The sequence below is a fragment of the Chiloscyllium plagiosum genome, unplaced genomic scaffold, assembly GCF_037043375.1.
Source record: "Chiloscyllium plagiosum isolate Xiang-an unplaced genomic scaffold, Cpla_swu_hap1 HiC_scaffold_5, whole genome shotgun sequence".
NCBI lineage: Eukaryota > Metazoa > Chordata > Chondrichthyes > Orectolobiformes > Hemiscylliidae > Chiloscyllium > Chiloscyllium plagiosum.
The window spans coordinates 72028627-72056008 of record NW_028270143.1 but is presented as its reverse complement, the minus strand read 5'-3'; the positions used below and the strand labels follow the sequence as shown (position 1 = coordinate 72056008).

The 27382-nt window shown below is 40.6% G+C and overlaps 1 protein-coding gene across 4 annotated transcripts in view; it reads right to left on the bottom strand.

The window, feature by feature from the left end:
• Positions 1–27382, bottom strand: part of ctnnal1 (catenin (cadherin-associated protein), alpha-like 1) — a 323942-nt gene that overhangs the window by 102236 nt on the left and 194324 nt on the right. For all 4 annotated transcript variants that reach the window (XM_087987306.1, XM_087987305.1, XM_043690224.2 and 1 more), the window contains exon 3: positions 5806–5993. In XM_087987306.1, coding sequence (XP_087843432.1) covers positions 5806–5993 — 188 coding nt within the window. The remainder of the gene's footprint in view (positions 1–5805; positions 5994–27382) is intronic.

The following is a 27382-nucleotide window of genomic DNA, read 5'->3' as shown; positions in this document are numbered from 1 at the left end:
CAGTTGCTGCAAATGTCCGAACACACTCTGAGGAAGTCATAAATCAGAAACCAATGCTCTCCAAGGGCAGGTAAGTCTGCTGACCAATCACAGAGAGTCACAGAATTGGGGTTACAGTGAAGACCTTCATTCAGCCACTGTGCTTATACCAGCATATCAAATGAGCATCTCACCTACTGCCATTCTCTTGCCTTCTCTCTGTAATCCTGCATGTTGTTCCTTCTCAAATAACAATCCAATTCACTTCTGAATTCCTTAGTCGAATCCAGATTTTAAGCACTCACAAAGTGAAAAAGCTTTTCTTTACATCACTTTTGCTCATTTTACCAAAGTTTTTAAATCAGATTGTGATCTGAACTCTTTGCAATCTTCACGTCTTCGAAGTACAGAAAAAGCTGGTTGCAGCTGCCAGCGACCGTGACAAAACTAGACAGCTTTGATTGACAGGTCAGCTGATGTAAAATCGGTTTGAGAAACTGCAGTAGAATTCTTTGTTGACATTTCCCCAGGAGATGTTCGTTATGGGTGTCTGGATCAATTTCAAAATCTAGACTCATCCCAGCAGAGAATTCTGAGTTCAAAGTCAGAATTTCTAAAGGAGGGTTACTGGATATGAAAAGTTAACTGTTTTCTCTCCACAGATGCTGCCAAGCCTGCTGAGTTTCTCTAGCTATCTCTGTTGTTTTTTGATTTCTCAAAGTTTGACAGATACTTTAAAAATGTTTTTTTGAAGATTCGGTGTATGAAGTGATGACTTTTGTAAGATATAAATCACTTGAAGAGACCTAAAAGATTTGACACTTTAATGAAATGGTAGGTTTTTATCCACTATCAAATGTATTCTGAGACCTGTATTAGGTTTTTAGAAGCCTATTTGATTCCCAAGATCTGCTCATCATGGATACTGGGGATGAATGCAGAGGAAGTTAGCATGGAGAATGATGGGGTGAGGAGTGTGAGTGGTAAGTAACAGAAGGTCCAAAATTATCTAAACAAAAAAAAACGACAGTTACCAGAAAAACTTGAGAGTTGTCTCATTCGCTGGATTTTAAATGAGTCAGAAGGGACTTGACTGAAACATGATAGATATGGAAAAGGTATTTCTCCTCATTGGAGAATCTATAACTAGGGGTCACTGTTTAAAAATCAGTGGTGACCCTTTTAAAATAAAGATGTGATGACTCTTCTGAGGGTTGAGTGTCTTTGGAACTCTCTTCCTTTCTGTAAAAGGTGATGGAGGCAGAGTCATTGAATATTTTTAAGGGAGAGGTAAATAGATTCTTGTTAAGCCAAGGAGTGAAATGTTAACAGGGATAGAGGGGAATGCAAATTTGATGTTAGAATCTGATCAGCTTTGATCTTTTTGAATAGTGGGGCAGGATTGAGGACCTGGATGGTCTACTCGAGCTTTTAATTCATATGCTTGTATCTTCCTAAGTAACCAGAACATAAGCTCCAGAGGAAATAAAGCTGGACTTCCATTTTTAAAACTGTGTTCAAGGAAACAGACATCTCTGGTTCAGTACACATTTTTATCAATCCCTAACCACCCTGGGGATGGTGGTGGTGAGCTATCGTCTCAAACTATGACAGTCCTTGTAGCATAGAAACACCTACAAGTACTGCTCGGAGAGGTGTTCCAGGACTTTGACCTGGAACAGTGACGAAATAGCAACATGTTTCCAAGTCAGGATGGTGGGGACTTGGAGGGGAACTGGCAAGTAACGGTGCTCCCACACATCGGCTGCCCTCATCATTCTACATAGTAAAATGTCTGGATTTAGAAGGTATGGCTGAAGAATCCTGCAGTGCATCTTGTAGATGGCATACATTGTTCCCACTGAAGTTTGATGGCGGAGGGAGTGAATAGTGAAGGTGATGGACGTGTTGCCAATCAAGCAAGCTGCTTTGTCCTGGATGGTGTCAAGCTTCTTGGGTGTTTTTGGATCTGCACCCATCCAGACAAGTGGAGAGTATTTGTCACGCTCGACTTGTGTATTTTAGATACTAGACAGTCACAGGGGAAATAGCTGCTGAGTTTTCTACCGCAGGATTCCTCTTTTACCAGCACTTATAATCATAGTATGTATATAGCTGGTCTAGTTAGTTTGTAGTCAAAGTTTAGCCCCAGGAAGTTGACAGTGAGGAATTCATCAATTTGTAATGCCACTGAATGTCAAAGACATCATTTAATCTAGTTTTGTTAGTTCACCTTGATGCCACACAGAGTTGAATTCTACACTGGTATCAAGAATAGACCTTGTCTTTGGAGTTCAGTTTTTGTTTCCACGTTTGACCTAAGGTTGTGATGCGGTCAAGAACAGAGTAACCCTGCAGAAACCAAACTAACTGCCAGTAAGCAGGTTCATCCTTTGCAAGTGCTACTTGATAGCACTTCCGAAGATCCCATCACTTTGCTGACGATTCAGAGTAGACTGATAGAGCAGTAACTGGCTGGGATGCATTTGTCATCCCTTTTATGAATGGAATGTACCTGGACAGTTTTTCACATTGTCAGATAAATGCCAGTGTTGTAGCAGTCCTGGAACAGTAGGGGCATGGCTAATTCTAACCAGCACACCTCAGCACATGTACAACCATGTGGACACCTAAGCTCTGCTTCTAGGTTTATTGGACCTGGCTCCATCCTGCATTCTCAATCCTGGAAGGAAAAATCTCACAATTCTTCGTATTTCTTACAAAGGCATTTTGAACAAGCCAAAAAAAAATTCCAGTTCAATCTATGCTATGAGGTCTATATCAAGTTAGAGGTTGTGGTAGATATCTTCCATGATATCATTGACTGTTGAAAAGGTTTGGGGTGCTGAATGATCTAAACCTCCTCCTATATGCTACAGTACATTTTGGGTATTGCTGTAAACAAAAACGCATTTTTGCAAAGTTTTCCATCTGGCACTCATCAGGATAATTCACAAGAAATATAAATATAGAGGGAAAAAATACTTAAAATGTATGACAGGAGATGTTGATTGGTTAGTAAGTGAACTCTGATTGGTAGAGGCATTGATGTGGAGGATGCACCAGCTGCAACTCAGATATTCAAGCCTGCCAATAAGTGGAAGTGTTATCTCTCTTTAATAACTCTAAAAGACTTTGAAAAAGGAAAGAAAACTAACTCGAGCCAAGACCTTGGTCAACTAACTGACCACTAAATTGATGATTATTGCAGTTGAAAAACGTGGCACTGGAAAAGCACAGCAGGTCAGGCAGCATCCGAGGAGCAGGAGATTCAACGTTTCAGGCATAAGCCCTTCATCAGGAGGGGGAGAGAGAGAGAGAGAGAGAGAGAGAGAGAGGGTGTAAGAGAGAGAGAGAGAGAGACAGAGAGAGAGAGAGTCTCTGTCTGTCTGTGGAGGGAAGGCAACAGTAGATGAAGGTGGGGGGGTGATGGTGATAGGTCGGGGGAGGATGGAGCAGATAGGTGGGAAGGAAGATGGACATGTTGGACAGCACAAGAGGGCAGTGCCGAGTCGGAAGGTTGGATCTGGGATGAAGTGGGGGGGGTAGGGGGAGAGATGAGGAAACTTGTGAAGTCAACGTTAATGCTGTGTGGTTGGAGGGTCCCAAGGCGGAAGTTGAGGCGTTCTTCCTCCAGACATCAGGTAGCTTGGATTTGGCGGTGGAGGAGGCGCAGGACTTGTGGGAGGGTGTGTTGAAGTGGTCGGCCACAGGGCAGTGGGGTTGTTTGGTGCATATGTCCCAGATATGATCCCTGAAACATTCTGCGAGTTGGCATATCTCCCCAATGTAGAAGAGACCACATCGAGAGCAATGGGCACAGCAGGTGAGATGTTTGGATGTGCAGGAAAGTCATTACTGGATGTGGAAGGATCCTTTGGATGGAGGTTAGGGGAGATGTGTGGATGCAGGTTTTGCATCTCTTGCATTGACAAGGGAAAGTGCTGGAGTGTAGAGTGGGCTGATAGGGGGCGTGGACCTAACAAGGGAGTTGAGGAGGGAATGGTCTCTGCGGAATGCTGATAGGGGTAGGGAGGGAAATATATTTCTGGTGATGGGATCTGATTGTAGGTGGCGGAAATGGTGGAGGTTGATGCGCTGTATCCAGAGATTAGTGGGGTGTAAGGTGAGGACCAGAGGGGTTCTATCCATGTTGCGGTAGGAGGGGTGAGGTTCAAGGGCAGATGCCGTCAACAACATGATACCATTGTTATCAATATGAAAATTACTTTATTCCACCACATTTGCTTTGGACTCTGATTCACAGACTTTGAACCTTTTGCCTATATGCTTTTCACCCACAATACTCACGAAAAGACCATTTATCTTGTTTATAACTTGTATGCATTTGGATTTAAGTTTGAATATTAGTAATTAATAATTTTTTTTGCCACATTATTTGAATATAAGTTGACTTTTTTTTGGTTTTCTTGTTCATTGATCAAACTGGTATAAGTTTCTTTTGTCTTAGGCAGTGATAACAATCAGGCATTAACCATCCTAGAGATTAAATTGGTCACATTTCACACATATGACGACTCCTGGAATAGTATTGACAGACTTCCACTATTCCCATCAAGGTCATGACAAGAGGTTTGAACACAAGAATGTGGTAGAAAGTACATGTACACACATCATACTTGTTCCAATTCAATAAAACAGGTAACAGCCATTCTCTGTTTTGTTTCTTTAGGGAAATGGCTCAACCAATAAGTGTCAACCTGCCTGGATTAAAATGTAAATAATAAAGTATAATAGTTAACCGTCAGTTTCATTAATCTCAGACATTCTCCATCACAATACCGTTGCCAGAGTCCACTTGCCAAACAATGAGCACTCTCTTCTCATATACTGTAAATGTTACTTTCCCTGTTCATTGATATTTCTTTCTCAATCTCCTGATGAACACAAAACATTTTGACAAACTGTTCTTCTTCCATGCAGTAATCAAGTTCTACATAACCAAATAACTAATTTAAATTTTCTTTGACCCGCTCACTTCTTCAGTGCTTTGTCAAAAAACGTAAACAGCTGACCTCAGTACTTAGTGATTAGTACTGTGCTAGTTATTTGAGAGGTCCTCAAAGTATTTGATTGTCTCAGGATTAGCACTTAAGACACAGGAGTATTTTAATTATCACTAAAATAAATATCATAGTAGTGCTGGAAAACGGAAATTAAAATTGAAAATGCCGCAGAAACTCAGAAGCTCTAAAAAAATATGTGGAGAGAGAAACTTAGTTAACATTTCAAATCTGATACGACTCTTCTTCAGAACTCAAAGGGATTGGAAAATGTTGGGTTTTATGCTGTTGATAGCGGGGAAGTAGGAGCAAGATAGCAAAAGGTACTCAGACCAAAAGACCAAGTACTAATGATGCTGTAATTACCTCATTGTTTCCTTTGTACATGTGGTAATACAATTTTTAGCTAAGGTAATTTATGAACAAATAAACAAAGAAGGTTTCTTCCCCAGGTGCCAGAGACATTAAAGTTCACATATTCATTGTTTCAAAAGCAATTAGGTTGTATCAAATAACCAAAGTATCCACATTGCTTTTGCAATTGCTTCTCTTCATTCAACAAGAAAATACATTATCTAAGGCTATAATTGTAACAGCCTCAGTTATTTCCATTAATAGAAGAAAGATTCAGTATTCTGTAAAAAGGCAATCTGTGGTTGGTCTTTTCTCATGTTATTACAGGTTCAATGCAATATTAGTCACTGGTTTACTTTTAATAAAACTTCACATTTTAGTCTAACTTTCGAACGGTATGAAGTTCTTTTTTGATGTAAATGTCCTGATAGTTTAAACAATTACATACCTTGCTTCTGGAGTTGATGATTTGCTTTATGACTACCCTGTCTGCCAACACTAGTACTTTTGTAACAGAAGACAGTAGAAGCCGTGCAGCTTTAATCATTCCAGTTTTATCTGTATAAACGGTTGCCCTTGTATCTGATTCTGGCTGGTCAAAGGCGCCCACATCAGTCAGCTGTGCAATGCTCTCTCCTGGACAACAATACAGATCAATAAAACAAAGTATACATTAAACATGCTTAAATACATAAAGACAATATCAAATTCTGAAATTCATGCAAGTATATATTTAATGCAAGTAGTTTCTAGAAGACTGAATTACATTGTCATTTACAAATTAATGGTAATACAGAGCAGAAAGAAAGATATTTCCAACCACTTGGTATTCAAAAGAAAAATATCTAAGTGTAAAGTTGACAATAAAAGGAATTTTAACCATAATTTTAAAAGTAGCTTCAAGGTTGCCATCATTTCTTCTGTACTGAACACAGTTACTTCTATTGACAAATTTTCTAAGCTTATTAATGATAACATTGATTTCCTTCCTAACAATAAATGATGCATCAAGCAATAAATTGGAAGAAGACATACAAAACGGAGCCATTTTTAAAATAGAAACAGCCAGAGAGAAAGGAAATGTGGGCTGCAGTTGAAGACATTAGAACATTTCATTAAAGACAAAATATCAGAATTCTGATAAGTGTATTAACAAAAATAATGGTATTGAATATATGCAACTCCAATTTTGCAAGGTTTCTTTAAACAAATTGCTCTTTGCAGGTAATATCCCAGCAATTAGGCACTCCACTGGAATGCTAACTGGCCAGCCAGCCATGCCCGTGTCTCACATTTGTGTCAATATTGTTCCTTTACCGTGTAGAGCAAAAGCTCTGCCGTAGTCTAGTTCACTGAATGTAATTGTGCACTTCATTATTAAAATTCAGCATTTATATTTCTTGGCAACATGGACTATTTTCCATTTGCCTTGTACATTTGTACGATGATACTTATACATAGGCAATTCAGCACAGTCATGCTAGTGTACCTTACTCACTTAAGCCCCTCACATGTTCCCTACCTAAATGTATCACTAATACACAATTTCCCTCTCCTTCATGCTAGGCTAGCTTCTCCTTAAATGTATCAACACTACTTGCTTTGTCAACATTGTGATAGAAAATTCTACATTCTTCCCAGTCTTTGGGTAAATCTCCCACTTGTCTGGAATTCCATATTAGATTTCTTGGTGACAATCCTAAAACTTATAATTTGTAGTTATTTCTAAGCCTGAACAGGAAACATACTCTCCATATCCACTATCTATTACTTCAGAATTTTAAATGCCTCAAGTCACCCTACAGCAGAAGGAGTACAGCCTGTTCATCCATTCTTGACATATATAGCCACGTGACCTTATAACTCTTTTCTGCTACCTTTTCAGAGCCTCTATATCCTTTTTGTAACATTATGAGCAGAATTACTTGGAAAGCTCCAAAACTGGGCTAACCAAAATTTGATACTGGTTTAATAATAACTTTTCTACTTTTCAATTCTATTACTTTAGAAATGAAGTCGAATGTTAATGATCTTGCAAAACTGTGGTGCAACTTATAATAAGTTGTGCATCTGTACATTCTGTTCAGCTACTCCATCAAGACTAGTTCCTTCCAAGTAGTAAGTAAACTTACTTCTTTTCCCTACTAAAATGGACCAGCTCATATTTAACGATGTTGCACTTTATTTACCAACAATTGCCCATCTTGCAAGTTTATTAATGCCTTCCTTGAACTTAGTTAAAAATCACACAACACTGGTTATAGTCCAAGAGGTTTATTTGGAAGCACTAGCTTTCGGAGTGCTGCTCCTTCATCAAGTAGTTGTTGTTAATGCTTCCAAATAAACCTGTTGGACTATAATCTGGGGTGTTGTGTGATTTTTAACTTCGTCCACCCCAGTCCAACACCGGCATCTCTACATGACTTCTTGAACTTGTTCAAGTCCTTCACAGTATTGAGTATCCCCAACTTTGTATCCTCCCCAAATTTGGAAGTGATGTTTTTAATTTCAAACACTAAATCATTAATGTAAATTATGAATAGAATTAGTCCAACTTCTGATTCTTTGTGGAACATTTTATTCCATATTCTGTCATTCTGAATAACTAATTCAACACTATGTTTTCATCTTGAGGTCAGCTGGTAATCCATTGTCATATTTTCTGAACCACATTGTCTGATCTCAGTAGTCAGTGTATTAAGGGGCACCTTATCTAAGATCTTTTCAAACTAAAAATAATTTACATTAATTGCATTTTCATTATCTACTCTCTTTACTACGACTTCAAAACATTTAGCAAGTTTGGTTCAAGATTTTTCCTTTAAATTTCATGCTAACTATTCATAGGTCCTTTTTTTCATGTACAGCAATATTCCTCATTCTCCCCTTTTCATAGGGTTTGGATTGTATTTAAAACCCAGGGAAATTTAAACCACAAATTCATTTGCTCTTTCAAATAATTCAGTTTTCCACATCTAACTATAACTACAACTACAACCACTTTTTTAAAAAATCAAATGCACCACTTATTAATCTAGAATTCCATCTGCCATTCTTTTTGTCCATTTCTTTTTAACTAATTTCTGGGTGCCAATTCCACAGTTCAGTGTCTCCCTGGACTGCCAAGGTATCAGCCAGCACCACTTATGTGCCCAAGGTCCCCACCCTCAAAAGATATTGGTCTCTTTGCATATAACAATCAGAATCTCCAAAACAAAATTCAGCAAAGTCTAAAATGTGCATACTGCATACATTGAATGTTTGTGTACTCTTTCTGGATTACTGAAAACCAAACAACGCCTCTTTAAAAGAAAGAGACCATAAGTGAAAATCCTTCTTCTTGTCTTTTTATCATACTAATATGGAATCAGGAGCATACATGCTGAGTTCACCTGGACCCAGCCAAAGTTTGCATTGGGATTCCAAGTATATTATTTCGATGAAGCCCAATTTCTGACAATCCCTAGACCTTCACCTACATATCACTTCCTGGTTTTATCTCTTGCTGCCCATCATTACATACAGCTTCTCCTACAGATAAGGGAGGAAAAAGAACACCCACAACTTCAGGAATGCAACAATTGTATCAGTCTTCAAGAACAGAGAAATTATGTCATGGAAACTAACAAGTTCTCTCTTGTCCATAGAGGGGAAAAATCTTAACATATATTCTCCTACTTCCCCTGAGTGAGTACCCTCCCAGTGACAACAGTATAGCTTCAGACATCCAGAGGAACCTTGGACATGGCTGTTGCCAAACAAATCCAAGAAAAATGTCAAGAACATCACAGCAATTCTTTGCATTTGTTAACCAGACCAAAACTTTTGATTCAATATATCACAGGTTTTGTGGACTGTGCTCTGAAGATTTGGATGTCAAAGAAACCTCACCTGAATTCCTGCAACTGAGTTGCCATAGTCTTACCAGATCATCGTGCTGCTCTCTCATTACAGAGAGACTACTGGTGGTGATTTAACCTCAGGGTCACCGTACCTCGGTCAAGGGGGAAGAGGCTGAGAAGGAGAATCCTCCATGATAACTTCAGCAGGTGAAGGGAATTGAACTCAGGCTATTGTCTCACACTGTTTCACAAACTAACTCCGTCCTGCAATTATTTCATAATGACAGCAACCCTTGAGTGAGCGCCTTAAGAGGGATGTCCTTTAAAATTGAGACTGGGTCAAGTAGGCAGTGCTACTTGCCTGGTAATGTATGCTGAAGTCTCCCACTGAGAATAAAAGTAGCTTCTTGGCCCTTTTCACCTTCAGTGCTTCTTCTAACTGATGTTCAATGTGGAGTAGTACTGATTCATCAACTAAAGGATGTGGAGGAGGGGTGGTGGAGGGGCTAGATGGTAATCAGTGGCAGGTTTCCTTGCCAATGTTTGATATGACTCTATGAGAATTCACAAGATCCAGAGTGAATTTTAGAGGACTCCCAGAGCAATTCCCTCTGACCAAGGTGACACCACTTCTGCTGGATCTCTCCTGCTCATTGGACAGGACATGCACAGGGATGGTGATGGTGAAGTCTGAGATATAGTTATTTTCCTACCCCACAACATCATCTTCTGGGACACCTGACTGACTCGTCGGAGGTACAGTTCTCTCAATTTTAGAACAAGCTCCCAAATACCAGGAGGGAGGACTTAGCAGAAAGATGTTATAGAGTCATAGAGACGTACAGCATGGAAACAGACCCTTCGGTCCAACTTGTCCATGCTGACCAGATATCCCAACCCAATCTAGTCACACCTGCCAGCACACGGCCCATATCCCTCCAAACCCTTCCTATTCAGAGACCCATCAAAATGCCTCTTAAATGTTGCAATTGTACCAGCCTCCACCACTTCCTCTGGCAGCTCATTCCATACACGTACCACCCTCTGCGTGAAAAAGTTGCCCCTTAGATCTCTTTTACATCTTTCCCCTCTCACCCTAAACCTATGCCCTCTAGTTCTGGACTCCCCCACCCCAGGGAAAAGACTTTGTCTATTTATCCTATCCATGCCCTTCATAATTTTGTAAACCTCTATAAGGTCACTCCTCAGCCTCCAACGCTCCAGGGAAAACCGCCAGCCTGTTCAGCCTCTCTCTGTAGCTCAGATCCTCCAACCCTGGCAACATCCTTGTAAATCTTTTCTGAACCCTTTCAAGTTTCAGAACATCTTTCCGATAGGAAGGAGACCAGAATTGCACGCAATATTCCAACACTGGCCTAACCAATGTCCTGTACAGCCGCAACATGACCTCCCAACTCCTCTACTCAATACTCTGACCAATAAAGGAAAGCATACCAAACGCCTTCTTCACTATCCTATCTACCTGCGACTCCACTTTCAAGGAGCTATGAACCTGCATTCCAAGGTCTCTTTGTTCAGCAACATTTCCTAGGACCTTACCATTAAGTGTATAAATCCTGCTAAGATTTGCTATCCCAAAATGCAGCACCTCGCATTTATCTGAATTAAACTCCATCTGTCACTTCTCAGCCCATTGGCCCATCTGGTCCAGATCCTGTTGTAATCTGAGGTAACCCTCTTCGCTGTCCACTACACCTCCAATTTTGGTGTCATCTGCAAACTTACGAACTGGACCTCTTATGCTTGCATCCAAATCATTTATGTAAATGACAAAAAGTAGAGGACCCAGCATCGATCCTTGTGGCACTCCACTGGTCACAGGCCTCCAGTCTGAAAAACAACCCTCCACCACCAACCTCTGCCTTCTACCTTTGAGCCAGTTCTGTATCCAAATGGCTAGTTCTCCCTGGATTCCATGAGATCTAACCTTGCTAATCAGTCACCCATGGGGAACTTGTCGAACGCTTTACTGAAGTCCATATAGATCACATCTATTGCTCTGCCCTCATCAATCTTCTTTGTTACTTCTTCAAAAAGCTCAATCAAATTTGTGAGACATGATTTCCCACGCACAAAACCATGTTGACTATGCCGAATCAGTCCTTGCCTTTCCAAATACATGTACATCCTGTCCCTCAGGATTCCCTCCAACAAATTGCCCACCACCAAGGTCAGGCTCACTAGTCTATAGTTCCCTGGCTTGTCTTTACCACTCTTCTTAAACAGTGGCACCATGTTAGCCAACCTCCAGCCTTTCGGCACCTCACCTGTGACTATCGATGATACAAATATCTCAGCAAGAGGCCCAGCAATCATTTCTCTAGCTTCCCACAGAGTTCTCGGGTACACCCGATCAGGTCCTGGGGATTTATCCACCTTTATGCGTTTCAAGACATCCAGCACTTCCTCTCTGTAATCTGGACATTTTGCAAGATGTCACCATCTATTTCCCTACAGTCTATGTCTTCCATATCCTTTTCCACAGTAAATACTGATGCAAAATATTCATTTAGTATCTCCCCCATTTTCTGTGGCTCCACACAAAGGCCACCTTGCTGATCTTTGAGGGGCCCTATTCTCTCCCTAGTTACCCTTTTGTCTTTAATATATTTGTAAAACCCCTTTGGATTCTCTTTAATTCTATTTGCCAAAGCTATCTCATGTCCCCATTTTGCCCTCCTGATTTCCCTCTTAAGTATACTCCTACTTCCTTTATACTCGTCTAAGGATTCACTCAATCTATCCTGTCTCTACCTTACATATGCTTCCTTCTTTTTCTTAACCAAACCCTCAATTTCTTTAGTCATCCAGCATTCCCTATACCTACCACCCTTCCCTTTCACCCTGACAGGAATATACTTTCTCTGGATTCTTGTTATCTCATTTCTGAAGGCTTCTCATTTTCCAGCCGTCCCTTTACCTGCAAACATCTGCCTCCAATCAGCTTTCGAAAGTTCTTGCCTAATACTGTCAAAATTGGCCTTTCTACAATTTAGAACTTCAACTTTTAGATCTGGTCTATTCTTTTCCATCACTATTTTAAAATGAATAGAATTATGGTCACTGGCCCCAATGTGCTCCCCCAGCGCCAGAGATCCGGGTTCAATTCCCGCCTCAGGTGACTGTGTGGAGTTTGCACGTTCTCCCCGTGTCTGCATGGGTTTCTTTCGGGTGCTCCAGTTTCCTCCCACAGTCAGGTGAATTGGCTGTGCTAAATTGTCCGTAGTGTTAGGTAAGGGGTATGGATGGGCTGCGCTTCGGCGGATCGGTGTGGACATGTTGGGCCGAAGGGCCTGTTTCCATAATGTAATGTAATCTAAATCTAATCACTGATACCTCAGTCACCTGCCCTGCCTTATTTCCCAAGAGTAGGTCAAGTCTTGCACCTTCTCTATTAGGTACATCCACATACTGAATCAGAAAATTGTCTTGTACACAATTAAGAAATTCCTCTCCAACTAAACCTTTAACACTATGGCAGTCGATGTTTGGAAAGTTAAAATCCCCTACCATAACTACCCTATTATTCTTACAGATAGTTGAGATCTCCTTACAAGTTTGTTTCTCAATTTCCCTCAGACTATTGGGGTTCTATAATACAATCCCAATAAGGTGATCATCCCTTTCTTATTTCTCAGTTCCACCCAAATAACTTCCCTGGATGTATTTCCAGGAATATCGTCCCTTAGCACGGCTGTAATGCTATCCCTTATCAAAAATGTCACTCCCCCTCCTCTTTTGCCTCCCTGTCTATCCTTCCTGTAGCATTTGTATCCTGTGCATTATGAGAATAGTATAGTACAGTTCCTGATGGGATGTGGGTACAGCAGCTGAGATACAGTGAGTGTTAAAGAAGCAGAGAGAAAATGATAGTGATTACTTTGGCTGAGTAGAGAAGTTCACTGACCTCATTGCTACACTGCTAGGCATTCTTCCAAGTAACTGAGACTCCACTGACTCAGGTGTCGACCTTGGACAAGGCTGGCATGGTCTTGTGTCATGCCCACCAGTGCCAGTCATGAGATAGTGGATATTGTCTCCCTGCACCACCCTACCCAACAGAATCTCCAGGTCTCTGTCTGCAAAGTGAGATGCATATTTCCCTTTCTTGCCTAAAAACACAGCATCTTGTCACAAATCATGCAGGGCAGCTCTGGACCATTAATCCTGATCCAGGTGCACTATGGCTTTTTAAAGATGGCGCCTGTGCCTGGGAAATCAGTAAAATTCAGGGTATCCCAGCAGTGGTGAGTTCTTCCCCCAGTGTGTGCATTTGTAGAAATCAGGCTAGCGTCAAACAAGAGGGCCACCACTGGGCTGTGGTATGTAGTTAATGAGGCAAATTTGGGACAATAGTACGAGAAAAGCTACTCGGCCTTGCAGACTTAAATGCTCCATGAAACTCAACAAAAAAGAACGTAGCCAATATATCATAAAATTCATTGCATTAGATGAGCATTAATTTCAGATTTTTATTAATTCAAATTCTACCAGGTACCATGGTCAGATTTTAACCCTAGTTGCCAGTGTGATGAGTTTGCAAACAATGCCAAAATACCACAGCCTGACTCATTAAAGAATGATTTTCATTCATTCTAAAGTAATTTTTGGAAAAACATATTTTGATCATTTTAATCATATTAGTGTCAATTACTTAAATTAATTTTGATATTTCCAATTGATTTATAAATATCAGTGCTTTAGTAAGTAAAAAGTAGAAAATCTTAATCAAAATATTTCTTCAGCAACACTTGACTATGCTAGATGTTGTAAAATTTTGCTGTTTCTGATTTAAAAAGAAAGAAAGCTTGCTGATTGCTTCTTCTGCTTATCATAAAGGCCACGAAATAACAGTCAGAATGAACTGCCCACTAGCTGTGTTCCTACAGGGTGGACTCCCACAAACTAATCAAAATTTGATCACAATCTTTACTGACACTTGAATAAAGGCTTTCACTATAAGGATAAGTTCTGACAATCTTCACTGAGCATTGGAAAGGAGGAATGCCCCTTGATTAGCTCAGTCAAAACGTACCTCCTGGCAGAACGACTGAGGAAAGCTGGAGATGTCAATGGATATTTATGTCTGCCCTGCCCTTTTATTAAACAAACAAGCTCCCCTGCCAGCAGTATGATGGCTTTCAGGAGAAAGCTAGTATTATAATAAGTTGAATTACAAAAGATTTTAAGGAAGTATCAATCACCAAGTTCAGTACGTATCCATAAATAGATGGCATTGTGAATCAGGAAACTAAAAACCTGATGAGTGATATGAAATAGCATAAAGATAGTCAAACAACAATAGTTCCAGACAGAAGTAAAAAAAACATTTAGTTCATCAGCTTACCCATCCATAAAATCACCTGGTGCATTTTAATATCTATGAATCTTGTTTGTTGACAAGATCTGTCTAAGCTCTCTTTGAAATCCATTAACTTTGCATGTTCACTATTTGTGCTAATAATCCATTCTACATACTTAGCCATTTCAATGAAAAAAAAAGTGTTCCTCCGACATTTCCTTTTCTCTTTGGCTTCTCATATTATAAATTGCACTTACATTCTAGCCACAGCGGAAAGCCTAACAAATCTGTTGTGATTTAGAAGACTTCTATCTTAGCCCCTTTCAGTCTTTTGCTAGGCCTGACAAATACACATCCATAATGCCAAACAGCCTGTTGACACGGATTGCCTGAGTTCAGTCACAAACCTTGCATTTTTTTAAACACTGTATGCTGCTTTAATTGCTGGAGACATGTGCAGCAGCAGGAAGGAAAGGAAAGCAGAAAACATTTCATAATATTCTGAAATCAGTAGGTGACACAGAGTTAATCTATACATAGTGGATTGGTGAATAATTCATGTGGTGGAGATTCATAATGTCCTAGGAGTGTTTTCACATAATTTTACTGATAACTGAAGATTTTTCAAGTAACTTCAGTGGCTATAAGTAATGTGTGATTAATGAGATGAAAGTAATTTCTATTTTTACATCATTAAGTATTTTTTAATGCTTAAAACAAACTTTATCATCTTAAAAGCGATAAAAAAGGAACAAGTGTTGGCATAAAAATGTTCCAGCTGACATATTGATCATATAACTGCCAACAGCAGCAACAATTCACAAGAGCTGGTCAGCAGGAAAATAAAACCCTTGGCTTGGATGTAAATTAAAAATGTCTCCTTGCAAAAATTAGACAGAGAGCAGGCTGCACATTTGTTCAGGTGGGGAGTGTAGTCAAAAGAAACACTAGAGTACATATTATCTGGAGTCTCAATTGGAAGACCAGGCCTTCAAAGATTGGCATGTAGGACACAACCTCACAAAGAAATGGCTGAACAGGTTCTTAAAAAGACAATCATGCATTCTGTGAAAGTTGCACTTTCACAGCATTCTGTAAAGCAAAATTAAGTTAAAATCAAAGGAATTGTACAAACTACTCTTCTAATGAACAAATTATGAAAATAATTTATGAAAAAATCTACCCAAGAGTCTACTCACTGGAGTTTAGAAGAATGAGTGACGATCTCATCGAAACATATAGGATGCTAAGGGGCTTGACAGGGCAAATGCTGAGAGTATGTTTCCCCTCATGTGAAAGTGTAAGACCAGAGGGCACAGTCTCAGAGTAAAGGGCTCAATCTAAGGCTCAGATGAGGACGTATTTCTTCTCTTAGAAGGTTAAGTGTTTTTGGAAACCTTGCCACAGAGAGCTGTGGGAGCATATATTCAAGGATGAGATAGATAGATGCTTGATCAGTCAGGGAATCGAGGGTGATGGGGAAAGGCAGGAAAGTAGACGTGAGGAATGTCACATCAACCATGATCCTATTGAATGGTGGAGCAGGCTCGATGGGTACAAATGGCTTACTCTTATTCCTATTTGTATGGGTCTTATGGTCTTATTTGATTGACGTGATTACCCTCGATGGTTTGTTTAAAAAGTAAATAAAACAATGGATTTTTCATCAACAACAACAAGGAGCCTGAACTGAATTTTGCCATGTTTTGGCACAATGTTTCATCTGTGATATTGTCACCAGGCAGCCTGTCATGGCCCATGGTGACATTTCGGATCCAATTGTCTACTGTACAGCTCCTTAATGACACAACTGGCTGCTCAACAAATTTTGTGGCAGATTGGCAGAGATACTCACCACTGCTGGGACTTTACCATGTTCACATGGCCAGTGCCACATTTAAACCCCAGCTCCACAGCATGTCAGGCATTGCAAGTCAGGCCTCCTCACTTTGGACTCACATGATTGCAACGAAGAACACAGCCCAGAAAGAGAAGCTGGCACACGGTTTCACTGACATAAACCGAGAGGTGCTCATGGGTAGAGTGGTTGAGGGAAGGGTCATGTTGTTTCACCCAGTTGACCAAAGGAAGCCATGCCATCATCCAGCTTGCTGCACATCACGAGAGTCTTAACTACACATAAATTCAGACACCAATGGTAAAGGTAAAGCTGCCATTGTCTTACCAGATCATAGGGCAGCTCTCTTAATACAGAGAAATGACCGGGATTAGACAAGGGAAGAGGTTGAGAAGTTGGACCTTCATGGTAACCTACGACATTGTGGGAATTTAACCAATGCTTTGAATCACAAACCACCCATTCAACGAAAGAGTCAAAAGGTGTGGTTCTGGAAAAGCTCAGCCAATCAGACATCATTCAGCCTCCTGAAGGGCTCCGGCCCGAAACGTCGATCTCCCTGCTCCTCGAATGCTGCCTGACCTGCTGTGCTTTTCCGGCAACACACTCTCATCTGATCTCCAGCATCTGCGGTCCTCACTGTCTCCTAGTTGATTTCAGCCAACTGAGTCAACTGACCCCATCCTCCATGTCCCCTGCGAATCTGAGGCTTTATTCTTGCTGTGTTTTCTCACTCAAGGACATAGAAAATTCCTCCCCCTATTTCTGTTTAAATCAGCCAACATTGAGAGAAACTTTGTTAAAGAGATTCACTGTGCCTTTGCTGTGATATTTAAAATGAAGGCCTTCAGTCAACAGTATTCTTCCATTGCTTATTTATGAACTGTAAGCCATACTACCACCCTCCATTTCTCAAACAATACCATAGCTAAACTACCAGGTATATTAAAACATCCTTGACCAAGCTCCAAATTAAACTGAATGAGCAGATGATCATTTAGGTCAATTCTGTTTTCCAGTAGGAAACTGCAAGAAATGATAACTTGACCCTCTGGCTACACTGTCAGTCTGCTTCTTGCCTTTCCTCTTCCTGGTCCCTTTCAATGTCTCTTTGTATCCCAACTCTGTGCTGACTTGTTTCTTTTTGCAAAATAGTCATACAGCAGCTTCTCCATTGAAGACAGATAAAATGCATATGGGTCCAACTGATTTTTAAGCTTCCTGAGCATATTTTAAAGAATTATCAGGCAGGATAGCTACCTGTTGAAAAAAAGTACACTAAAATCAGACCCAAAAAGATCCAGGCAGCTTTGGAGTGGGACAGTAATGTTTTATTTTTATCTGCTTCAGGAATGTAGAATTACTGCTCCATGGGTAGCACAGTGGCTCAGTGGCTAGTACTGCTGCCTCACAGTGCCAGGGACCCGTGTTCAATTCCTGCCTCGGGCCACCGTGTGTGTGGAGTTTGCACATTCTCCCAGTGTTTGCGTGGGTTTCCTTCGGGTGCTCCGATTTCCTCCCACAGTCCAACGATGTGCACGTTAGGTGAATTGGCCATGCTAAATTGCCCATAGTGTTAGGTGCACTAGTCAGGGATAAATATAGGGTAGGGAAATGTATCTGGCTGGGTTACTCTTCGAAGGGTCGGTGTGGACTTGTTGGGCCGAAGGGCCTGTTTCCATACTGTAGGGAATCTGCCAATTGTCCTTGTAAAGGTGGTAGTGAGGTGTTTCCTTGAACCACTGCAGTGACATAAGGGAGGGAGTTACAGATTTTGAGTCAGTGACAGTGAAACAACAGTGTATGGGTTGGCAGGGCAAAACTTGCAAATGCTGCTGATCCTGTGCCTCTGCAATCTTTGTCCTTCTGGGCGGTATGTTCATGAGTTTGGAAAGTCCTGTCAAAGAATCCATGGTAAGCTACCACAGTCCACTTCAGAGATGGTGAACACTGCTGTCACTGCACATCATTGGTGAAGGCAGTCAATATCCAATCAAATACTTCATGCTGGATGGTGAGAAGTTGTTGTTGGAGCTGCACTCATGCAGACAGGTGGAGAATATTTCATTGTTGTCCCAACCTGTATCATTAAGATGGGATGGAGGCATTGGGACACAGCTGGTGAGTTATTCACTGCAGAACTCCTAGTATCTAACCTGCACATATAATCACAGTATGTACATGACTGGACAAGCTTCTCATCAATAGTAACCCACAACATATTGATAATGAGGGATTCAGGGAAGAAAATGCCATTGAATGTGAAGAAGTGATTCTCTCTTATTGAAGATGATAATTGTCTGTTAGGCACGAATGTTACTTAACACTTATAAGCTGAAGTCTGGAAGTTGCCCAGGCATTGCTGCACATCAACACAGGATACTTTAGTATCTGAAGAGTTGCAACTGGTGCTGAACATTTTGCAATCATCACTGAAAACCCTCACTTCTGACCTTGTGATGGAGAGAAGATTATTGATCAAGCAGCTGAAGACTCACTATTTTAACTATCTTCCTGCCCTATTGCCACCAAGTGGGTAGCGTGCAATTCTCCCCTTTATTTCATCTTATTCAAACTAGCATGTATTGAATAAGGAAACCAATATTTCAATAACAATATGCCAAACATATCGGCTTCTAATTCGGAAATAGTTGATCTTTAGATGTACAAGAGAAGCAAATGTTTCCATCTCAAACCTAAATTTCAAATGAAAGAATGTTTTTGTATTACTCTTTCCACCTGCTGATCAAACATAGTCGGCTATGTGATTTACTGTGATTCTTTATATATGTCCTAGGGAAATGATTACAAACTTATTCAGTGCTATTTAGCTCAAAATCTAAATTTGAACTCAGAGTATTTAGACCAGTATTTCCCTTAAACCCTCCTGGTAATATACAGTAGCTGTTAATGCCAGGTATTCCTTTCAAGTATTGTTCGAACATTTATTAATGCTAATTAAGGTCTTTGTGGTCCAGCAACTCCCCACCACTGGTGCTTTGGAAAACCAATCCCTTTGCTGCACACAGCTGATTTACTCAGCCACTTATAATCTCAAGAAAGTAAGTTCCAATATGTCTCCTTTGATCAACAATTCAAAACAAATTATAATCATGGATATGCTGAAAGGTCAATTCCCATTGCAGGTTACATTATCTGTGTCCAACTGAGCACAGCTGTTTATGGCGGAAACTGCAAATTGCTTGCACAGACATGAAAGACTAAGTGATTTTTGAGATCGCAACACAGTAGCAACAAAGCAAACTTTATTTTTAAAGGATTTTTTTCTTGAATCGCATCAATATCAAAAGATATAAACATAGGATACAAGTCAGATAAATGGTCCAAAATTTATTAATCATGAATCCAGATGGAGGAAAAAATAAATTAAGTTCAAAAATTAATTCACTGACATCGTAGTGGCTGTTTTATTTATTGTTCCCTTTCAATTTTTGAAGTCACTGGAGGTGAAATTCAAAAGCGAACTCTCACTTTTTGCTTATTTTGCCAAATGTCTGATTTTCAGTCAGTATGTACATTTTTTTTGAAAGCTTCAGTCTGTAAGCAACTAATTGTTCTACAGCATTGTCATTTTGATCAAAATATTGAGTTTAATATAGATTTGATTATACTGACAATTTCCTTCATGTTTCTACTAATTAATAGCAACACAATCTTTTTAAATACTCAAGAGAAAAAGGCTTCAAAATCAGAATGGCACAAGCTGTGATAACTATATAACACATTTAATAAATAATTTGCATTTAGGGGCACCATGCATTTAGTCAAACATTAGAACCAATAATTCATTGTGTAATATGCTGTTACTAAGCTCAAAAGCTGCTCCCATTAATAGTGACAGGGACATAACTTTACATTACTCCATTCCTGATGAAGGGCTTTTGTCCAAAATGTCAATTTTCCTGCTCCTCTGATGCTGCCTGACCGGCTGTGCTTTTCCAGCAACACTCTAATCATTAGTCCAGGCTTGCCTAGTTCAAATTATTTCAGTCAAATCAGTATTTGGAATGACAAAATATAGAATCAAATTAATTTTTGCAATTCAAGTGAATGCAAGAGAGGTAATTTATTGTTGCTATTTTTTATTGCAGAAAGCCTCACTAAAGATAAATGCATTAAGATTTGAGATCATTGCAAGTTGAGCCACAACAAACTATTACACAATGCTTCAGTTAAAAAGTGCTTTGAATAAGCACTTTCTACTGAGGTAGCCATTTTGAATTATTCTGTTGCTTTTGGGAACAGAAGATCAAGAGTAGGCCACTTAGCTCATCAAGCCTGCCCCACTATTCAATATGATCATGGCTGAATGAAAACGTCAATGTCTTTATCCTATCCCATCCTGATATCCCTGTATGCCATTGGTAATCAGAACTCGATCAATCTCGACCTTAAACATACTCAGAGATTGAGCTTCCAGAGTCCTCTGGGGTAGAGAATTCCACATGTTTACAACCTCTGCATATAAAGATTCTGCTCATCTCAGCCCTAAGTGGCATCGAACTTATTTTGAAATTTTGCCCTTTGATTGTAGATTTGTTTGGAGACAAAATAAAACTGCAGATGCTGGATTCCAAGTGAATAGCAGGAGGCTGGAAGAACACAGCAAGCCAGGCAGCATCAATGTTTCAGATCCTGAAGAAGAATTACACCTGAAACGTTGACTTCTCCACCTCCTGATGCTGTCTAGCTTGCTGTGTTCTTCCAGCCTCCTGCTTGTCTACATTGGTTGTAGATTGTCCAACTAGTGGAAACATCTGATCTACTTCTACCCGGTCTGTGCTTTTAAGTATTTTATAAGTTTCAATGAGATCATTCTTTGAAACTCTAGAGAATACAGACCAAGTTTGCCAAATCCCTCCTTCATAGGGACATCTCCCTCAATGGCAATACTATCTTTCTTAGCAAAGAAACCAAACCACACACCATATTCCAGATGCAGCCTAGATAAGCTACTATCCAAATGAACAAAACTTCACTGCTCCTTTATGTAAATCCTTTTGTGCTAAAGGCTAACATTCCATTAGCCTTCCTAATAACTTGCTGCACCTACAGGTTAGCCTTCAGTGGCTTATTAACAAGGGCACCAAGGTCCCTTTGTACATTTACACTTTCTAGGCTCTTATGATTTAATAAGTACTCTGTACATCTGTTTTACCTACCAAAGTGGATTAGCTCACACTTTTCACATTACATTCTATCCTCCATGGTCCTGCTTATTCAGTAGGTCTGTCCAAATCCCTCTCATCATATTACACCTTTATCACAAGACACAGTCCCACTTGACTTTGTGTCATCAAATATTGTATTTGGTCCCACAACAAAATACTGATCCTTGTAACACCCCAATAGTCACAGTCTACCAACATGAGAATAGTCCTTTTTTTCTCTTTTCTGTCTCGTGGCCAGTCATTGATCCACAGCAGTTCATTACTTCCTATTCCTTGCTTTTAATTTTTCTAGGTTGAAACTTTATTGCTGGAACAGCACAGCAGGTCAGGCAGCATCCAGGGAACAGGAGATTCGACGTTTCGGGCACAGGCCCTTCTTCAGGAAGAAGGGCCTGTGCCCGAAACGTCGAATCTCCTGTTCCCTGGATGCTGCCTGACCTGCTGTGCTGTTCCAGCAATAAAGTTTCAACTTTGATCTCCAGCATCTGCAGACCTCACTTTCTCCTTTTAATTTTTCTAATCAGCCTCCTTGGGGGTCTTTATGAAAAATCTTCTGAAAATCCAAGTATACTACGTCCATTGAATCTCTATTATCAATTTTATTAGTAATACTTTCAATAACATCTACAAGTGCGTTGAACACGATTTTCCACTTGCACTTCCATGCTGACTGTGTCCAATCAGATCATTATCATTCAAGTGTCTAGTTATCCCATCTTTTACAATAGATTCTAACATTTTCCCTAAAATTGATATAAGACTAGCAGATCTGTGGGTTATGTCTTTCTCTCTTAAATAATGAGGTGACATCAGCAATCTTTAGTAATTAATCTTGAATCTATAGAATTTTGGAAAATAATTATCAATTAGCGATTTTTGAGACAATTTGTAGCTCAGGTTGATGATAGGTATGTAAGTTAGCTCGCTGAGCTTGAAGGTTTGTTTTCAGACGTTTCGTCACCATACTAGGCAACATCATCAGTCGGAGTTTCTGGTGAAGCGCTGATGATATGTCCCGCCTATCTATTTATAGGCCTTGGTTTCTTAAGGCAGGTGATGTCATTTCTGATTCTTTTTTTCAAGGAAAGGAGATAGGGTCTAAATCAATGTGTTTATTGATGGAATTCTGGTTAGAATGCCATGCCTCTAAGAATTCTCGTGCATGTCTTTGTTTCACCTGTTCGAGAATGTGTGTGTTGTCCCAGTCAAAGTGCTGTCCTTTTTTGACTGTATGTATAGAAACTAGTGATATAGGGTTGTGTCTTTTGGTGGCCAACTGGCGTTCATGTATCCTGGTGGCAAGTTTCCTTATGGTTTGTCCAATATAGTGTTTGTTTCATAGTTCTTGCACAGTATCTTGTAAATGACATTAGTTTTGCTGGTGGTATCTTTTGGATCCTTTAGGTTCATTAGTTGCTGTTTAAGTGTGTTGGTAGGTTTGTGGGCTGTCATGATGCCAAGGGGTCTGAGTAGTCTGGAAGTCATTTCTGATATGCCTTTGATGTAAGGTAATGTGGCTATAGTTTTTGGTTGCGCTGTGTCTGCTTGTTTGGGTTTGTTTCTGAGGAATCGGAGGATTGTGTTTATTGGGTACCCGTTTTTCTTGAAATTTGTCAACATTCAGCCCCATTTATTTCTCCTATACAATCTTCTCATTCATGCTAATTTCTTTCAACTCTTTATTTTCCTTCAATGATTAGACCTCTGGTTCTGGGAGGTTCCTTGCATCTTCATCAGTGATCAATTCAAAAATTCAACAGACATATACCAAAAGCTATCAACAAGCAATCAACAGAGACACTTAATTCTTTTACCTAAATTAAAAGCCTGGAACTTCAATATTTTTTCCAAATTTATTTGTGGTCAGTAATGCTTTTTTGAGACACTTTATTGAACCTCAAAAGCATTTTACCTCCAAAACTGGAACAAAGTAATAACTTGCTTTTTGGAAATTAATGATTTGTATAAACCACACTCCAGTAATTTTAAATGTTAGGTTGAAAGGCTTAATGTATTATTGTTGACTCGTGTTGAGTTGGAATTCTTCTCCAGAGACTGAGAAAAATTCCCATCTCTGTTTACCTGCTTCAGGAGAAACAGCAGGTATTTCATTCCATTGAGACAGTACATTCTATTCTGGAGGGCTGTTTAAAAGGACACCTTAATGCTCTGGGATTTTCTCAGTTGTAATAAGAATGGCTTGGCCCTCAAACCCTCACCTCACCTACTTATACCCCATGTCACAACCATGACAACCCATGTCCAACCCCATCTCTCTCAGTTCCTCATATCCTCCGTACAGACCTATGATCTTTTACCAACTCCCATCATCATCCTCTGAACCCCATGGGTACATGATAGTTAGGGATAAGGGTAAATGCTAGAGTTCTTCAAACCTGCTCCACCATTTAATAAGAGCACCAATCTTTCTTCTCTGCCCCCATTACCATCAACTCCACTGTCTGCCAAAAATCTAACTAAACCTCCAACAAATTCAATGACCCAATCTGCACTGATTTATAGGTTGAGAATTACAGAGACTTACAAATCCTCTGACAGAAAGGTAAAACAGTTCTAGTCATCCTAACAAGAGCAAACACCTTCCCAGTGCCTATCCTGTTAGGTCCCCTCAGCACCTTGCATGTTTCAAAATGAACACCTCCCTTTCTTCTAAATGCCCAACTTTTCTTCATAACACAAACATCAGGAATGAATCCAAGTTAACCTTCTCTGAACTGCTTCTACCACATTTATATTTTTTTTTAGATGTGGTTCACCAATCCTGTACAACTGCAGTAAAGGTCCCTACTTTTATATTCAACTCTGTTTGCAAAAATCGCCAACATTCCATTTGCTTTTGTAATCAGTGGACATACCTATTATTCAGATAGCAGGACACCCATATCCCCATTCTGTCTGTCCATCCATCCGTCCAGGGGAATTTTAAATTTAAAAAAAGGTTTCAGCGGGGTGACTTAGATGTAGATAGTTTTTAATTGTTTTCTATACTTAGAACATAGAAAAATACAGCGCAGTACAGGCCCTTCGGCCCTCGATGTTGCGCCGATCCAAGCCCACCTAACCTACACTAGCCCACTATCCTCCATATGCCTATCCAATGCCCATTCAAATGCCCATAAAGAGGGAGAGTCCACCACTGCTACTGGCAGGGCATTCCATGAACTCACGACTCGCTGAGTAAAGAATCTACCCCTAACATCTGTCCTATACCTACCACCCCTTAATTTAAAGCTATGCCCCCTCGTAATAGCTGACTCCATACGTGGTAAAAAGGTTCTCATGGTCAACCCTATCTAAACCCCTAATCATCTTGTACACCCCTATCAAGTCACCCCTAAACCTTCTTTTCTCCAATGAAAACAGCCCCAAGTGCCTCAGCCTTTCCTCATACGATCTTCCTACCATATCAGGCAACATCCTGGTAATCCTCCTCTGCACCCGTTCCAGTGCCTCCACATCCTTCCTATAGTATGGCGACCAAAACTGCACACAATACTCCAGATGCGGCCGCACCAGAGTCTTATACAACTGCAACATGACCTCAGGACTCCGGAACTCAATTCCTCTACCAATAAAAGCCAGTACGCCATATGCCTTCTTCACCGCACTATTTACCTGGGTGGCAACTTTCAGAGATCTGTGTACATGGACACCAAGATCCCTCCGCTCATCCACACTACCAAGTACCCGACCATTAGCCCAGTACCCCATCTTTTTGTTATTCATACCAAAGTGAATCACCTCACACTTACCCACATTGAACTCCATTTGCCACCTTTCTGCCCAGCTCTGCAGCTTATCTATATCTCACTGTATCCTGACACATCCTTCCTCACTGTCAACAACTCCACCGACTTTCGTATCATCCGCAAACTTGCTCACCCAACCTTCTAGCCCCGCCTCCAGGTCATTTATAAAAATGACAAACAGCAATGGTCCCAAAACAGATCCTTGCGGAACACCGCTAGTAACTGCACTCCAAGATGAACCTTTACCATCAACTACTACCCTCTGTCTTCTTCCAGCCAGCCAATTCCTAATCCAAACTTCCAACTCACCCTGAATGCCATACTTCCGTATTTTTTGCAGTAGCCTACCATGGGGAACCTTATCAAACGCCTTACTAAAATCCATATACACCACATCTACCGCTTTACCCTCGTCCACCTCCTCAGTCACCTTCTCAAAGAATTCAATAAGGTTTGTGAGGCACGACCTGCCCTTCACAAAACCATGCTGACTATCCTTGATCACATTATTCCTATCCAGATGTTCATAAATCCTATCCCTTACAATTCTCTCTAAGACTTTGCCCACAACAGATGTGAGACTCACCGGCCTATAGTTACTAGGGTTATCCCTACTCCCCTTCTTGAACAAGGGAACCACATTTGCTATCCTCCAGTTTTCTGGCACTATCCCTGTAGACGAGGTCATAAAAATCCAGGCCAATGGCTCTGCAATCTCCTCCCTTGCTTCCCAGGGAATCCTAGGATAAATGCCATCAGGCCAAGGGGACTTATCTATTTTCATCTTTTCCAGAATTTCCAACACCACTTCCCTACATACCTCAAAGCTGTCCATTCTATTTAATTGTGACTCAGTATTCACATTGGCAACAATGTCCTTTCCTGAGTGAATACTGATGAAAAGTATTCATTCAGTGTCTCCCCAATCTCTTCAGCCTCCACACGCAACTTCCCACTACTATCCTTGACTGGACCTATTCCTACCCTAGTCATTCTTTTATTCCTGACATACCTATAGAAAGCCTTAGGGTTTTCCCTAATACTACCTACTAACGACTTTTCATGTCCCCTCCTTGCTGCTCTTAGCTCTCTCTTCAGATCCTTCCTGGCTACCTTATAACTCTCAATCGCCCCAATTGAACCTTCACGCCTCATCTTTACATAGGCCGCCCTCTTCCATTTAACAAGGGATTCCAATTCCTTATTAAACCACAGCTCCCTCACACGACCCTTTCCTCCCTGCCTGACAGGTACATACTTATCAAGGACACTCAATAGTTGCTCCTTGAACAAGCTCCACATATCAATTGCGCCCTTGCCTTGAAGCCTACTTTTCCAAGCCACGCATCCTAAGTCATGCCTCACCGCATCATAATTTCCCTGCCCCCAGCTATAACTCTTGCCCTGCAGTGCACAGTTATCCCTCTCCATCACTGGAGTAAAAGTCACCGAATTGTGGTCACTGTCCCCAAAGTGCTCACCTATCTCCAATTCTAATACCTGGCCTGGTTCGTTACCCAGAACCAAATCCAGTATGGCCTCACCTCTTGTTGGCCTGTCTACATATTGTGTCAGGAAACCCTCCTGCACACATTGGACAAACACCGACTCATCTAACGAACTCGAGCTATAGCTTTCCCAGTCAATATCTGGAAAGTTAAAGTCCCCCATAACAACCACCCTATTACTTTCACTCTTCTCCTGAATCATCCTCGCAATCCTTTCTTCTACATCTCTAGGATTATTAGGAGGCCTGCAGAAAACTCCTAACAGGGTGACCTCACCTTTCCTATTCCTAACCTCAGCCCAAACTACCTCAGATGGCGAGTCTTCATCCATCGTCCTTTCCACCGCTGTAATACTATCTTTGACAAGCAATGCCACACCTCCCCCTCTTTTACCCCCACCTCTGACCCTACTAAAACATTTAAACCCTGGAACCTGCAACAGCCAATCCTGTCCCTGTTCTACCCATGTCTCCGTAATAGCCACAACATCGAAATCCCAGGTACCAACCCATACTGCAAGTTCACCTACCTT